The sequence below is a fragment of the Maylandia zebra genome, linkage group LG15 (genome assembly GCF_041146795.1).
Source record: "Maylandia zebra isolate NMK-2024a linkage group LG15, Mzebra_GT3a, whole genome shotgun sequence".
In the NCBI taxonomy this organism is placed as follows: Eukaryota; Metazoa; Chordata; class Actinopteri; order Cichliformes; family Cichlidae; genus Maylandia; species Maylandia zebra.
In genome coordinates, this window is record NC_135181.1 from 31,149,342 (window position 1) to 31,166,019 (window position 16,678).

Below are 16,678 nucleotides of genomic sequence, written 5' to 3' on the forward strand. Positions count from 1 at the left end.
TCTTTCATTTCTTACTACCATGCAATAGAATTAGATACATTTATGGCTGTAACAAATATGGATTTGTTAACTCCATTACCTGAAGTATTGCCCAACAAACGTACTGGCGGTGACTGCGAAAATACAGGCGATCGTTGAGTTTCCAGTCCCACAAACGAGAAGGGCGCTGCGCCGATTTCTAGGAATGTGTGGTTATTACAGAGGTTTTTGTAAGAACTTTGCCACTGTTGTCGTTCCTCTCACCGATTTGATCAGTCCGGTGAAGCCTTTTGTGTGGACGCCTGTTTGTCAGACTGCTTTCGAGTCTGCGAAAGCATTACTGTGCAGTTCCCCTGTTTCATGTCCCCTTTCAAGCTCGAGGTTGACGCTAGTGCGGCTGGTGCAGGAGCTGTCCTTATGCAGGAAGACCATCGCGGCGTGGATCGCCCAATTTGTTATTTTTCCAAAAAATTCAACAAACATCAGATTAACTACAGCACTATTGAAAAGGAAGCCCTTGCCTTGTTGTTAGCCCTGCAGCATTTCGAGGTGTATATCGGATCCAGCTCTATCCCTGTTCAAGTGTTCACTGACCACAATCCATTGGTGTTTCTCTCCCAGATGCAAAACTCAAATCAGAGACTTATGCGTTGGTCCCTTCTTTTGCAAGATTTCAACCTGCAAATCAAACATAAGAAAGGGACGGAAAATGTCATCGCTGACGCCCTGTCGAGAGCAATTTCATAGTTTGGGAATTAAACAATAGGAGGGTTGTTTAATTGTTTTTGTTTTTCGTCAGTTTTCACCTGGTTTGATATTTATATTTACCCCGAGAGTCATTTTTGGGCAATGCCCTGATTTTATGCTGAGCTTTAAAGGAATTTTAAGAGGGTAATACCAAAAAAAGCCAGTACAGATTTGCACATGGACAGAGCTGGAGCTGTTAACTTATCAGGTTGTACATGAGTACTAATCAGTTCTTCGGTTTTTCCACAGTTATAGTGTTGTTATGGAGCTATATCTGAGTGGAAGACTTTTGAGAACCAGACCACATTTTAACAAATCTGATGTCTGAACATTATATATGTATATAGTGAAAGTTGGGGAAATGTCCACTTAAAGAAAATCATGGCAGACAGAATCCTCTCATAGCTTGAGAGTGGTTCCAGATTCTTTGTGCAGCAGTAATCTTGTACAGTATTGCTCAGGTACAAGGCAAACTGTAAATGATGATGAAACATTTTTTACCAAAAACTATTTTGGTAGTCTCTTATTCTATTCATGCCCCTTAATGTAGCCATATTGTGAACTTTGGACAGAACTGGGTTAGCTGTTTCTGAATCCTGTTTTCATGCTAAGTTATTCTAAAGACAGGGTTATTTTGTTTTGGAACCAAATCAGACGTTAATGAAACTCAAAGTCTGTACTGTAGCAACTGTAGTGTCTAGACCTAGTCTTTGTCGTTTTTAGTGCCTTAACGTAACCGAATGAATTTTTGAAGAATTGATGCTAATGTAGAAATCTCTGATATATATGACTTAAACTTGGGTGTGTGTGTAAATTCTTTGCTCCACTGCCCTTCCATTTTCCAAATGCAGACTTATTTGCTTTAAAAAATATTGATGAAAGCAAGATTAAACATTACATTCAGGGATATGAAAATAATGTAGGGACGTTTGTGTCCAGAAACATGAATCAATAGAACATTTCCCATGTTGCTTGTTTGTGTTTATTGTGTTATGGTGTGTTGATACCTGTGCATTCCTGCATTATCCTTTTGTGTTGCACATTTCGATGATTTTTTTGCTTGCTACCTGGCCTGACCTGTCTCCCCAATGTGATGTTTGTATTGTATACGGTCGGCAAGGTCTGTCATCTCGGTTGTGGGCAAAAGACCTTCAACTGACAAATAAAGGCTATCTCATCTCATCTCATCTCATCTCATCAACATTTCTTCAGGGAGACACCGATGGTGGTTTTGGTTTGTACCCCACTAAGTTTCTTTCTTTCCACCACTCAGAATTACAACCACGGTGTAAGTCTGCAAGTCAGTTATTTCTGATCTACTACCCTCAAAAAGAATATTAAAATACACCAATACACATGAAATCCTCTCACAAATGTTTACACATTCTATTAATTTAACAACACACTTATGATACAGAATGAATATTTGCACAGAACAGATTTCCTTTTTTAAAAAAAATCAGCATAGAACAAACAGCTGGTTTGACATGAGTCATCAGAGGACACCTTCTTTTCTTCACTAAGTGTTGGTAACCCAATGAGAAAGCAGTAGGGGAAAAGAACAGTATACTTACATTTATAAACACAAGCTCAAGTCTTAAATGCTTTAAAGGTTTTGGACATGGTGACAGCCAAGCTTGCAACACTTATAACTATTCTGATAAGCCAATCTGTTCTACAGACTAGGTATTATGTTAAAAACTAAAGGAGGCCACCTTCTAAAGCAGCGGTCCCCAACCCCCGGGCCTCAGACCGGTACCGGTCCGTGAGTCATTTGGTACTGGACCGCGAGTGTTGAGGTTTTCAGCATTATTTTGTTATCGTTTTTATCATTAACTCGGTTTTCCTGGGTCTTTTCACGTGTGTTATGAATAAATCTTCTTTTTTTCGGTACCGGTACTAGTTTTATTTTGTTGTATTTATCTGCGACACCTTAAAGGCCGGTCCGTGAAAATATTGTCGGGCATAAACCGGTCCGTGGCGCAAAAAAGGTTGGGGACCGCTGTTCTAAAGGACTGATCACAGCAGGCGTTAAATAAAACACAATGAGCAAACACAAAAGTCTACTGTGTTATACTGGCAACTGGATTTTATATGCAGTTTTGGCCAGGTAAACACCACGATAAGGAATGATGAACTTTTTCTGTTCGGTTTTGAAGGTGTTTTTTCATGAAAAAAAGCATCACACTTATAGCTTATCTTAACAGCACGAATGTCAGTGTTTGATAATCTCTTAAAAATAATCTCTTTAGTTAATCACACAGCTCAGCACTGTTTTTTTCTCTACATGGGGAAAACATTGACAGACAAGTGAGTTCATTTGCAAGATCAAATGCTTTGAACTGCAGCTTTTAGTCAAACCATGAAACTATTTTGTTCTTTTTTCTTTCACACATTTGAAAAGAAATTTACATCAAGTTCCTTTTATATTTGGTCACACTGTCATCCTGGTATTAAATGCCATCAAAGTGCTATTAATGTCTTTTGAGGTCTCAGAATTTGGCATTTTTAAATAAACCCCAATTCAAAGAATCTCATCAGAGGAGTTTGAGCTCATCATGGCCAGTTGAATGTCCTACCAGTGATCTGGTAAAACTTCTGATTGAAGGGATGAAAGAATTTTTGCAGTTTAGTCACTACTGATGGGTCCACCTCCGGATGGGTGCGGCCCTTGCTGCCTGCCAGGCACTTGTTAAAGACAATGTTAAATCGCAGACAATAAAATCCCCTGGTGGCATTGAAGTACAGGTTATACTGGCTGATCCTGGAGGGGAGGTTAAGGAAGCGCTCAACAAGCTGCAGCTCTGGCAGCGGGTCTGTAATAAGGCGATCCCCATCCACAATGTGAAACTGCTCCACGGGAAAGTACTTCAACCAACGCTCCAAATGTTTGGTGTAGATGCTGGTCCGGACTGCTTTGTATTTCGTGTTCACCTCGCAGGTGTTGGTGTCAATGACCAGCTTCTCAAACTTGTGGTAGGTCTTGTTTTTGCGCTCCTTGCCCTCCAGCACTTGGGTATAGTCCGACACAGCTCTGGTGGTAGGCTCGCGCACGATGATCAGCAGCTTGATGGAAGAGTTCATCTTGAATATCCGTTCAGGGACTTCCTCTGTGATGAAGTAAGCGGGGCTCTTTTCAATGGTGATCTGATGAGGGAAGGAGAAGGGCATTTTCCCCCTGTACCAGTCGATGCCACGAGCGTAATTTTGGTCATTGTCAAAGAAGTGGATCTCTTGTGAAGCCTTGACAACTGCTGGATGCAGGTTGAGCATTTCCAGCAGGGCACGGGTGCCACCTTTACGCACCCCGATGATAATGGCCTGAGGCAGTTGTTGGACCAGGTTGTGCAGGCGAATTTGCTCTTTGGTGGCATTGCCCTTACGGATTTCATGTAGGAGGCCACGCTTAAACTGCAGAGTGCGGAGAGGAATTTGCTCTGGTTCAGGGGCGGACAGTCTGCTGTCAACTGGGCAAATGGGCTGTAGCCTGAAACACAGGAAAAGAACGCATCTATCTTATTTTGTATCTCATTCTATAAGGAATTTTATCGCTCATAGAATACATTTATCACTTCAATCTTAACTAAATAAGCTACTTGAATGTAAAACTTATTATTAATGGAACAATTCTCTGAAGCTAATGCAAAGAAACATCCTGAAACATCTATGACCTTCTGAGACCTCTGAAAAGCCTGCGGTATGTTAAGACTAAGGCTTTTGCAGCAGATGTTTAAAGTACTGTGAGTTGCGCCACCACAGCAGACTCGTCCTAGCACCAAGGACACAGCAAGCATAAAGTCACCCACTGGTTTGTCCTGTTTCTGGGGTATTGAACTGAATATTCTCACTGTCACCAAAACCCTTTTTTTAAAACAAGGAAGTATAGTGAGTCACTGAGTAGTAACCACAAACAGCCATAAACTGCCAAAGCTGCTGCCCCCTGCTGGCCATTATGCAGGTTTAAGGAACTGTCTCCACTTTTTAGACTTGAACGCTGCATTCATATTTTACATAAAGTCTGTGTCTAACAGATCCCTCAACTGGTTCATGGTTAGTTCCTCATCAACTATGGTATTCATTTCTTTGGAATGCCATTTCTCTTATGCATACCCAAGTCCTCACACCACACCACCTTTTCAACATGCAAAATTGCGAGCACCACATCTTTGTCAATAAAGATGACTACAGCAGTGCATATACCAGATATATGACTTGTTTGTTTTTAGAATAACTGATGGCACTAAGTACTGTAAAAATTTCACCTCAAGAAATGAAAATACTGAAGAATTTCTCTCATTTAATCTAAAGCAGAAAATCTGCCTCAGTCAGGAGAACTTCACAACCTCCATTTTAGGATAAAAAATGATTTAAATGTGTACCTGTCAAAGCTACACATTGCCAAGTTGCATGTCTATGAATGCATAAATACTTCAAGATTTTATAAAGTACAGAAATGTTTCTGGAATACACTGTGATTGGTTTAAAAAGTATAGGACACTAAAGTTTGTAATGCAAGTTGCTTTAAATTAAGGCAATGTATGTTTTAAAATATACCCGCCATGACTTACCTATCCAAAGTCCCAACCCTGGCCACGAGATAGAGGACACTTCCGATAGCAAGGCTGCCCAAAACGAAGAGCTTCTGTCTCAGCAATGCCTGCTGTTTGAATAGCATGGCCCTCCATCAATCTTCAGGACTGTGACTTCAGCCTGCAGAGAGCCAAGCACATAAACTACTAATCACCGAGGGAAGAGAGACAGCCTAATGTTTATTAACACACACTCACTCAAGTCTTACAAGTGATTAAGCCGCGCTCACATAAGGCTGAAAAGTGCTGCATTGCCATTAAAGGAAACGCTTGCCCAACCACCACTTTGTTACATTTATTTATTTATTTATTTATTTCAGACAAGCTGAGAATCTGATTTAATGGAATACACTGGCATGCTGAGAAAGATCAGTTACTGCTACGGTTTTAAAAAATTGGCTTCAGCATTCCAAATGAACAATTCTGTATGCACAAGAATGAATCGATACTTCTTGAGAACGACCACATGACGGTGAATATTCTGAAAGAGGTCCTTTTGTTGAATAACCTGCAGATAACTGCTAGTCCTGCAGTTACCCTGAGGTCTGAATAGCTTTTCAGCAACACTGCAGTGCTGTTAAGGTTTTTCTCTTGCTTGATGTGAAGCCAAGAAGCAGCTTTGGAGAGCCTTCTATGTGTTACAATGACAAATTCACATGACTGAACTCAGCTTTTCGATCATGTCGTCAATCGACCCATTGCTAATCAACAGTGTTTAATTATTGCATCCCGACTGTTACATAATGAATTTATTAAGAAACTGTGACTGTTTTATTTCAACTGTCTCAATAAACAAATGATGTTTCCTAGCTTCTAAGTGTCCTTAATGTCTGTCCTCACTTTAAAACTAAACTTCATATCTCTATTTGTAAAAACATTCAAAGCAAAGTTGAGAAAAAAATCCCCCAAAAAGCTTAGTCACATTATGGTGATGCATATTGTACTGTTTACCTTCAAAATTGGAAATAAATCTCATATTGAGCCAAGAGAGGGCACTCCATCCTTTCAGTGGAGTGCAGAAGCACTGGTCTCACTGCCATTTCTGTTTTGCTCTCAGTGTCTAAACCTTTTGTGCATCTGCAATCTTTGCACAGCATGAGCAGGTAAATTACATTATGAAATAGCAGTTCAATACAGAAGGCAGAGGCATTGTTAAAAAAGGGCCTCTGAAAGTGCAGTCTAATCCAGCCCTTAAAACAGGCCAGCATTCGCGACAGAGCACTCCCCCAGTGCCTCATGAATAAATACGGATGGCTTTTGACCCCTCTATGACTGGAAAACATTTTGCTCATAATGCCTCGTAGTGACTTCTGAATGGAGACCTGCAAAGCAACTGCAATTTCATCACTCTGACAAAGCAGGAGAATAAAGCCACTTAGCCAGGGGCCAGCCCTGTGGCTGTGGAGTCCCATTTAGAAAATAAATGTTTTTCATTACAGCCTGTATCACTAAAACAAGTGGTACGTCAGTCAATTCCAATGAAGGGGGAAAAAAGTCAGTTTAATACTTTTTTGTGCAGAGACAGACCATTCCAAGTGCCAAGCAATCCACCTTCAGATTGTGTTATTTGTGAAAAACAACAGCAAAAAAAAAAAAAACCCAAAAAGAACTGAGATTATATTATCAAGGTGATTTTCTTTCCTTTTACTATAAACTGATTTAAAATGAGCCTCTTATCTATTATTTGTGTATAATAACAACATTTCAGCCCATCTGCATTCAATACACTCAGAGGTTTCTGTTTCCCCACCCTCCTTATTGCTTGTCTTTTCTTTCTTCTACTTTTGAGTCAGATACTTTCTCTCTGAGAATAGTTTGGTGGTTTCATCCCGTCAAAGAAGAGTGTAAGACGAAGACTATACAATAATTTCAAAATACAAAACCCTGGGTCACCTACCCAGGACCGCAACACTGTGTAATTTTTCTTTTTGCATGGTTGTAGAGTTGTGGTTACAGACTTTATTGTCTCGTCCATACACTTACATTTTGAGTTGAATTAATTTGCCAAAAACAGATTAAATACAGTTTCAAGTACTAAAATAATTTACACATTGGTAACACAGAGTGAAACGAGACTGGAATTCAGGACGTGTTTTAGTGTTTTAATGTTTGCAACTGCACTTTAAAAATCATAAAAGGGATGAAAGTGTGTCGATATTATCTCACTGAATAAAACATACATGTATCAAAAATATTTACTTCCCACAGAGAATATTTTGTCCAATAATCAAAGAGCTAATGAAAATGGTCACCCTGCTCAAAAGCTACACTTGTCTCATAAGCACATGTCTGAAAGCTAGAATATTTAGCAAAGGTCAAATGAGCTCGTTCTAAACTATAGGGATGGGTACCGGTATCCGGTGCCATTATGGCACCAGTTCAGACATAAACGGTAGTAACCAGACCGAAAAGCAGCGCACATTTCGGTGCCCTTTTTCCCCTGAGATGTCATACACTTTGGATTCCAGCCAATCATTTTACCTTTCCAAGGATAGTAGGTAGACACGTTCTTTTAGAGCAGAGCTACAGATTAAAAATGCCCAAGGTGAAGCGGTCAAAAGTCTGGCTGTACTTCTCAGCAAAATATGCAAACTCAGCAGCCTGCAACAAGTGCTTTAAGGTGATACTGTGCAAAGGAAGTAACACCTCGAATCTGATGAAACACCTGGCGACGCATAGCATTTTTTTAAAAGCCGAAAAATGCACCGTATTTGATAGCTTGCTGCAAGACCTCACACCGAGCACATCTACTGCCGGTGTGGTGCTTGTTATCAGACCCGGAATTAGCAACATCCCCCAAGAACCCGAAGTGGAGAGTCCTGGCCCCTAACCCTGCCAGTGTAGCAGAAATGATGACGCATGATGACGGCAGCAGCAGCTGTTCTTCTCTGCGTGAGTAGCTTAATGTTGTTCATGTGTAATTTACGTTGAGTAGGCTAACCACGTTATTACATTAATGCATGTAAGGTGAACTAGCAAACAACGTCGTAGTTACATAGTTGTCTTCTTGTTGGATGGCAGATACTCCCTTCACCCTGGCCAAAAAGGCTAAAATGACCAAAGAAAAAGTAGAAAACAGCTAAACAGGAGAGGTTTTTGGACAAAGTTTGTGTTTTTTCCATTGTTTAAGTGCTGCTTCCAGCCAAGAGTGATACCATATATTCCCTATAGCTGCAGAAAAGGCTAATATTGTTATCTTTTTACAATAAAACAGCTAAACATGAGAGGTTTTTGGACAAAGTTTGTGTTCTCCATTCTTTACGCACCGGTTTGAGCACTGTTTAAGCACCGGCACCGTTTCAAAAGTACCGGTTTGGCACCGGTATTGGATAAAACCTAAACGATACCCATCCCTATTCTAAACACTAAAAAAATCAAACCCATTAAATATTAAGATCCAAACTGTTGGAGTGTAGGTCTTTTGACTTGCAAAGACATTTAGCAGCTCTTAGCTGATACTACATTGTACTAATAAATAGAGAACATCAGTTACTCCAAGTTAATTATGATTTATTGATAAGCATACACAGCTTTCTGTCACTGAGTTACATCCTGAACACTTGTGGCTCTAGGTATCTGGACCTAACCTTACAGCTACAGAGAGAATTTTTAAAAATATATAAATTTTTTTGTTACAGCGCATTGTGTTCTACGTCCTGATCGGCTTTAGACCATGGTCAATCAATCTCCTCCGTGCCATGTCTCCTGTACAGTACAGAATGCGTTCAGCTTGTCAAATTTACATAAATCTTCGATCGCTAGCAGTGTGACTCTGAAGTGCTGTATTGTATGTTTGTAAGTTTTCTCCCCAACACACACAACAATGTCGATGAAATGTTTTGCACCGTCAAAGGGACCTGCTGCAGCACCCAAAAGGCAGAGGAAGATGCTAACCATCAAAAAGTTGGACTTCTGGACATGCTAAAGGAAGGTAGATCATAAGGCGCATTGTGCGAAATAAAACAGTCAGATAAGGCAAACTTTACTCATTCTTCTTGCTTCCTCTACTTCCGTACCATTGATTCATTGTTCATGTTTTATAAAGTTCATTCATGTTGAATTCTCTCGCAGATTCTGGGTCAGTTTAACCCAGTTTTTTTGAGTTCTCATGTTTTGGTTTGATTTTGTATTTTGTATTATTATTCTGACTCTTGTGCTTTGTTGAGTGTTATTGGAATTCTATGTTTTTGTTTATTTGTGTTATGGGATTAGTTCTTAGGTTTTCTGTCTAATGTTTAGTGTAGATTTAGTTCTGTGTCTGGTCTGTGTTTTTTGTGTAGTTGTTTCTTGTTTTACTGTGAAGGTCTGCGAGTGCCTGTGCGTGGATCCTCATTTATTTCCCCACACGGCTCACTCCATTCGCCGTGACAGTACAGACCAGCCAGATTATGGATCCAGCAGCATTCGCCCCACCCAAGGAGCTTCAGGAGGTCATTATTGACTCTGCTTTGAGATTAAATAACCTGTGGCTTGCGCATGAGGGAGAATCATTTCCCTACGCTGTGGAAGCCAGGCTACAGCAGCTTATTTCTGGTCACCCCTTGTCATGGCTGTGTGCAGGCAGGCAGGGAGGAAGGACCCAAAATGCAGGACTCTGAGGCAGATGTAAACTCAAAACACGCAGCTTTATTGCTGGGCAGAAAAGGAACATAAACTTAACTAAACTAAGAATACAGAAATAAACTAAGCAGACAGGCAGGCTAGTAGACGGAACACACAGTTAACTTGAGGGTAGAAGACGTTAACGACGCGACACCGAGTAGGGGAAGACACAGACACTAAATACAAGAGGTGAACGGAACGAAGAGGAAACAGCTGGGAGACACAGCTGACGCTGATTACACTGACGAGACAGGGAGAGCACCAAGCTGAACGCACTGATATAGGACTCAAACCTACAAAATAAAACAGGAAGCACACGACAGACAGAGACACAGATGCAGACTCACAAGCAGGCATAAAGACATCATGGACAGACAGGGGGGACATGGACAGGCAGAGAACAGAAACCTAACCAAAATGGCGAATGATAATGAAATACCTAATCAGAATAACAAAAGCATAAAGAAACACAAAACACTGAGTCAACAGGCTCAGGACCACGACACCCCTGGCTATTGGATTCACTGCACCCGCTTGTACAGGATTTCATTCTCCATGAACTTCACCTTCACCCCCCGCCGCTACCGCTCGCCTGCTCGCCCCACAGCCGGATGTCGGTACAGCTGGCTGATGTGAGTGAGAAGAAGTCTGACTCTGGCACAAGGACATTTTTTTTCTGGTTCAGTCTTCTGTGCAGTAAGTGAGGGAAATGGTTTTTCCTGGCTCCCCGATGACTGCTGTAAATGAGACTGGCTTTCCCGAGACTGCAGTCGGCCAGCTCCGTGAGGATTACTATGAGGCCGCCTGTAGCCAGCTCACGCCTGCACAGGCGCTCTACAGGATGTTGGGGATTATTATTGTGCCACCCGGTTCTCCCAGTGTTTCCACACCACAGCCGGAGCAGCCGCACCAGAGTTTTCCCCCGTCACTGTCAAGCACCTCCCGGCTCCAACAGGAGTCCAGCTTCTCTCGTGGACGCCGAGCTGGGGTGAGTGAGAAAGACTCTGTTCCTCCGCCTTTTATGTCAGGGATTACACAGACTGTTGTCACCAAGGCATTATGAACCCCAGAGCTCCTGTTTGTGAGAATACTGTTTGTTTATTTCATCCTCACCGTCTCACCCTAAGCAGGGAACACATTACACAACAACATCTGCTGGTTCTCTTAAGCTGGCCTTCTTCGAGACAGTTACTCCCTCCAGGGTCTCCCCAGAGGCTGGGTGTCAGCCACCAGTCAACTCTGGACCCCTAGAAGTTAAGACACCAGCGCCAGCAGCTTCACCTGGCAACTCAACTGAGCAGTCTCAGCCGTCAGCACCCACTGAGAGTTTTAATGAGTTCACCCATCCACCTTCGTTAGGTGTGTTGGAGAACACTTTCAGCCCTGCATCCCACTGTCACTGCCTGCTCCAAGCCAATGTGCTGCTCAGCTCCGGCCAGTGTCCACACTGCCAGAGGTCTCCGTACCTGCTGGTTCAGTGACTGTCTCCGCTGGAGGGTCCAGGAGGCCCATTCAGCCGCCTGTCTCCACTGGAGGGCCTGAGGGGTCCGTGCAGCATCAAGCCACGTCAGCTGGGGGTTCTGGAGAACCCAGCCAGCATTGTGTCAAGTTAGCTGGGGGTTCAGGAGAACCCAACCAGCATCAAGTCTCGTTAACTGGGGGTTCAGGAGAGCCCGGCTAGCATCAAACTACATCAGCTGGAGGTTCTGGAGGACCCAGCCAGCACATCCTCGTGTCCACTGACAGCTCTGGGGAGCCTGTTCAGCCACCACCTGCTCCACCACCTACAACTTCCACACTGTCGCCTGCAGCATCACCACCTACAACTTCCACACCGTCGCCTGCAGCGCCACCACCTGCAACTTCCACACCATCGCCTGCAGCGTCACCATCTGCAACTTCCACACCGTCGGCTGCTGCATCACCACCTGCAACCCTCCACACCGTCGCCGTCTGGTTCTGCAGCTACCACGCTGCCGTCTGGTTCCGCAGCTGCCACGCTGCCATCTGGTCCTGCCTCGTCTGGTCCTGCGGTTGCCACACCACTGTCTGATCCAGCTCGGCCTGTACCACCTCGCCTTCGCCGGCTGCTTTCCAGGCCTCTAGTTGGACGTCATTGCTGTCGAGGGCGGCCTCTTGAACGAGTTTGTTGCCGCCGCTGGCTTAACGGCCGGCCTCCGGACCTGCTCTGTCGCCGCCACTGCCCTCCACGTGGCCGGTCTCCGGACCTGCTCTGTCGCCGCCACTGCCTTCCACGTGGCCAGCCTCCGGATCTGTTCTGTCGCCACCGCTGGCTTCGCGGTCGGTCTCTGGACCTGCTCTGTTGCCGCACTGCCTTCCGCATGGCCGGCCTCCTGATTTATTTTTTTTTGTGAGAGTGTCTCATGACAATGACGTAAGCGAGTGCGACGTTCATGGCAACAGCTGTGTGCAGATCAAAAATGGATAATATAACGAGTGCGGGAGAGAGTATGACCGTGCAGCGTTTAAAGCGTGGAAGGACTGATCTTACTTTGAGTTTGATTCCGTAAAAAGTGACAAAAATATTAATAATAATGGATTGGATTTATATAGCGCTTTTCAAGGCACCCAAAGCACTTTACAATGCCACTATTCATTCACTTTCACATTCACACACTGGTGGAGGCAAGCTACGGTTATAGCCACAGCTGCCCTGGGGCAGACTGACAGAGGCGAGGCTGCCATATCGCGCCATCGGCCCCTCTGGCCAACACCAGTAGGCGGTAGGGTAAAGTGTCTTGCCCAAGGACACAACGACCAGGACAGAGAGCCCGGGGATCGAACCGGCGACCTTCCGGTTACAGATACACTTCCCAAACCCCTGAGCCACGGTTGCCCCCATTAGAAGTTCACACAGCTACATTCTGAAAATATGTTAAAAGTTTATTTTGTGACTCAGAAAGACTAATAAGTGTAATACCTGCCACCATTGTTGGAAACGGGAATTGGCTGGGCCGCGCTATGAATCCTGGGATAGGTTGGGCCACAAAGGTTTTACACCAGACCCATCCTTCAAATCTGTGGAAAAGGAGTGTTACTACCCGATCCGTACTGGAAACCCGATCGGTACCACGCATGCGCAAACCTTACGTCACTTCCTCTCTTTGCCAACATTGCGACAGTTATGTATTTGAATGACACGGTTAGCGCCCAGTTAGCTCCTATGGCCCAGTTAGCTCCTAGCATTTCTCAACAGCTCTGCCTCCTTTTCGACTGCCTGGGACATTTAAACAATGGATAATTCATATACAAACAAATTCATGCTTTTCTCCTCAACAGAGAGCGTCCCCGATTGAACAGCAGCGCCGTAAAATAAGAAGAATGGCTCCTAATTACAGACTTAATAATACTGACTTAGTAATATGTCACGTGAAGATTCATCCGCCAGATTAAGTGTTTACTGACAACTGACAGTGATAGCGGACATCATCATCACTATTCCAACAATCCTCTCCTCACAGACAAGCAAAAATACACTCGACAATCACTAAATCAAATTTAACATGCATTTGTAATGACACTAGTTCAGTTTACAATAGGGTTCATTCGCTCGGTCAGCAGGTGGCGGTATCCTTGTACACTGGGGAGTAAACTGCAATTAAACGAAACAAAGAAGAAGAGAACATCTGCACATGCGCAGTACGGATCGGGTAGACCCGATTTGTACGGTCCGACTTTGCACATGCGCAGTAAGGATCGGGGACTCCTGATCCGTAACTATCTTTTTATTTTTTGTTTTTGTCTTCATTATATTGAAATGTTTCATTATTGCAAAAAAATTTAAGACATACTTATTATAGACTGCAGACCTGCTGTTGGTTCCAACACCATCATTAGGTTTGCAGATGACACCACGGCGATTGGACTCATCAGTGACAACGATGAGGCCGCCTACAGGGAGGAGGTGGATCGTCTGGCTGAGTGGTGCGACAGAAACAACCTGCTGCTTAACACCGAGAAGACCAAGGAGCTCATCGTGGACTACAGGAGGAATGCTGACCCACATCCACCCATCCACATTAAGGGGACGGCTGTGGAGCGTGTGAGCAGCTTCAAGTTCCTGGGAGTCCACATCTCCGAGGATCTCATCTGGATGACCAACTGCTCCAAGCTGGTCAAGAAGGCTCACCAGCGCCTCTTCTTCTTGAGGACTCTGAGGAAGAACCACCTGTCCTCAGACATCCTGGTGAACTTCTATCGTTGCACCATCGAAAGCATCCTGACCAACTGTATAACAGTCTGGTACGGGAACTGCTCTGCCTCGGACCGGAAGGCGTTGCAGAGGGTCGTGAAAACTGCCCAGCGCATCGCCGGAGCACCACTTCCTGCCATAAAAGACATCTACAGGAAGCGGTGTCTGAAAAGGGCTGGGAAAATCATCAAAGACCCCAGTCACCCATCACATGGACTCCTCACCCTCCTGCCCTCTGGGAGGCGCCACAGGAGCCTCCGGACTAAGACCACCAGGTACCGGAACAGCTTCTTCCCCACAGCTGTCAGACTCCTGAACTCTGCCTCCTGACATCTGACCCACATTAACACATGGACTGAACATACACACACCCACAATGGACAACTGTACCCTCAAACACACAATAATAACATGGACTGAACCACCACTCACAACCACTAGCACTTTATATAGCCTCTGTAGAAATTATCCACATATCTCACTTATCTTAACTGCACTACTGTATAGCTCTATGTAAATAATCATTCTGTACATTCGATCATTATTAATCCTACAACTGTTTACAACTTGCATAGTTCCCATTTCTGTATAGCTGTATATCTCAGATTTCTGTAAAGTTATTTATTTCATATTCTGTATAGTTTTTCATATTTATATCCTGTTCATAGCCTGTACATAGCTTGTACTCACTACAGCCTGTACATACTTATAGTTATAGAATATTCACAACATACTTCATACCGTGTACATTATAACATACCATAATAGACCCATTTCTGTAATATACTCACATATCTATATTATTGCTAATATATATTGTAATATATCTATATCACTAAAGCACTTCTGGATGGATGCAAACTGCATTTCGTTGCCCTGTACCTGTGCATGTGCAATGACAATAAAGTTGAATTCTATTCTATTCTATTCTATTCTATTCTATTATTCTTAACATCTTAACAGATACTCTGACCCGTAACTATTGTAAAATGCTTTGACCGGAAGTAGACACCTTTCGCACATGCGTGGTACTGATTGGGTTAACGGTATGGATCGGGTAGTGACAAGGAGGACGCATTTGGATGAGTCTTTGAATTTGGACAGCCTTCATCGCATTGCTGTAAAGCAGGGGTGCCCAATCCCGGTCCTCGAGAGCTACCGTCCTGCAGCTTTTAGATGCATCCTTGTTCCCACACACCTGAATCAAATGAATGGCTTGTTATCAGGCCTTTGCCAAACACGATGGCATGCTGAAGAGGTAATCAAACCATTTGATTCAGCTGTGTTGGAGTAGGGATGCATCTAAAAGCTGCAGGATAGTAGCTCTCGAAGACTGGGATTGGGCAGCCCTGCTGTAAAGTAATCGGCCAACAAATGCGGCCTCCGAAAGATGCGGCCCCTGAATTTGGACGATAACGGAGGATGCTTCTTCTTCTTCAGGGTTTTCACTCTACTTGGGCCTACAATATTCTCTTCTGCAGCGTCTGCAGCTGGTCCAGAATGCCGCAGCACGTCTCTTGACCGGCACTAGAAAGTTTGACTCTATCACCCCTGTTCTGAAAAATTTACACTGGCTTCCTATCAAATATCGAATTGATTTTAAAATTCTATTGTTTACTTATAAAATTTTAAACAATATGGCACCTGATTACTTAGCTGATCTCCTCTGTCTGTACAGCCCTCAGAGAGCACTAAGATCATCGGGCCAACTGCTCTTGGTGCAACCTAGGTCTCGGCTGAAGACCAGAGGAGACCGTGCCTTTGCCGTTGCTGCACCCAGGCTATGGAATACTCTCCCTCTTCATATTCGCGCGTCAGATTCCATTCAGTCTTTTAAATCACGTTTAAAAACGTATTTGTTTGATCTGGCATTTAAGGTGAATTAGGGTAATTTACATCTGGCTCTGTATTTAGATTATGTAATTATCTTATATTTTATATATTTGTAATTTATATTTTATTGTGATTTTATTTGTACTGCGATTTTACTGGAAAGCTCTTTGGTGTACCTCGGTCTAAAAAATGTGCTATATAAATAAATTTTGATTGATTGATTGATTAACGGCAGCTGTCATCCTCGTAGATGTATTGCTGCTGTCTTCTGTCTCAGTCTGTTATTACACTCTTAAAACCTACTTATGCCTACGTCTTTCAGGATCTTACAAAGCTTAAAATGATGCTTCGACTATTAGATTAGCCGTCGACGATTTTGATAGTCGACGTAATCGTGACTAGTCGACTAATCGTGGCAGCCCTATATCATATGCAGGCACCAAACCTCCCATACATGTATAGAGGCGCAGTCTGGATCTACGTAAGATGTTGCTTTTCCCCTCCAAGTGCAGCGATATAGTCTGAATGTTATAGTACTGAAATGCTGACTATTACTTTCATTTAACTCCATAATTTTATTATTTTTCTTTCTTTGATAAATAAGGAGGCAACGTCATTGATCTCTACCCGTTGGCTAATGATGTAATACCTGTTGCACGGAGACAGGGAGTTTTGTTATCTATTCGTAGCCTTCGTCTGTTCTCATTCAATAATT

General features: G+C 43.3%; 1 protein-coding gene across 4 annotated transcripts in view; it reads right to left on the bottom strand.

The window, feature by feature from the left end:
* Window positions 1-2,523: 2,523 nt before the first annotated feature.
* The window catches only part of LOC101477610 (heparan sulfate glucosamine 3-O-sulfotransferase 5), a 127,785-nt gene continuing 113,630 nt past the window's right edge, over window positions 2,524-16,678 (bottom strand). For all 4 annotated transcript variants that reach the window (XM_004566219.5, XM_004566218.5, XM_076874291.1 and 1 more), the window contains 2 exons: window positions 5,295-5,436; window positions 2,524-4,213 (listed from right to left, as the gene is read on the bottom strand). In XM_004566219.5, coding sequence (XP_004566276.1) covers window positions 3,283-4,213; window positions 5,295-5,401 — 1,038 coding nt within the window. In that variant the 5' untranslated portion in view covers window positions 5,402-5,436 and the 3' untranslated portion in view covers window positions 2,524-3,282. The remainder of the gene's footprint in view (window positions 4,214-5,294; window positions 5,437-16,678) is intronic.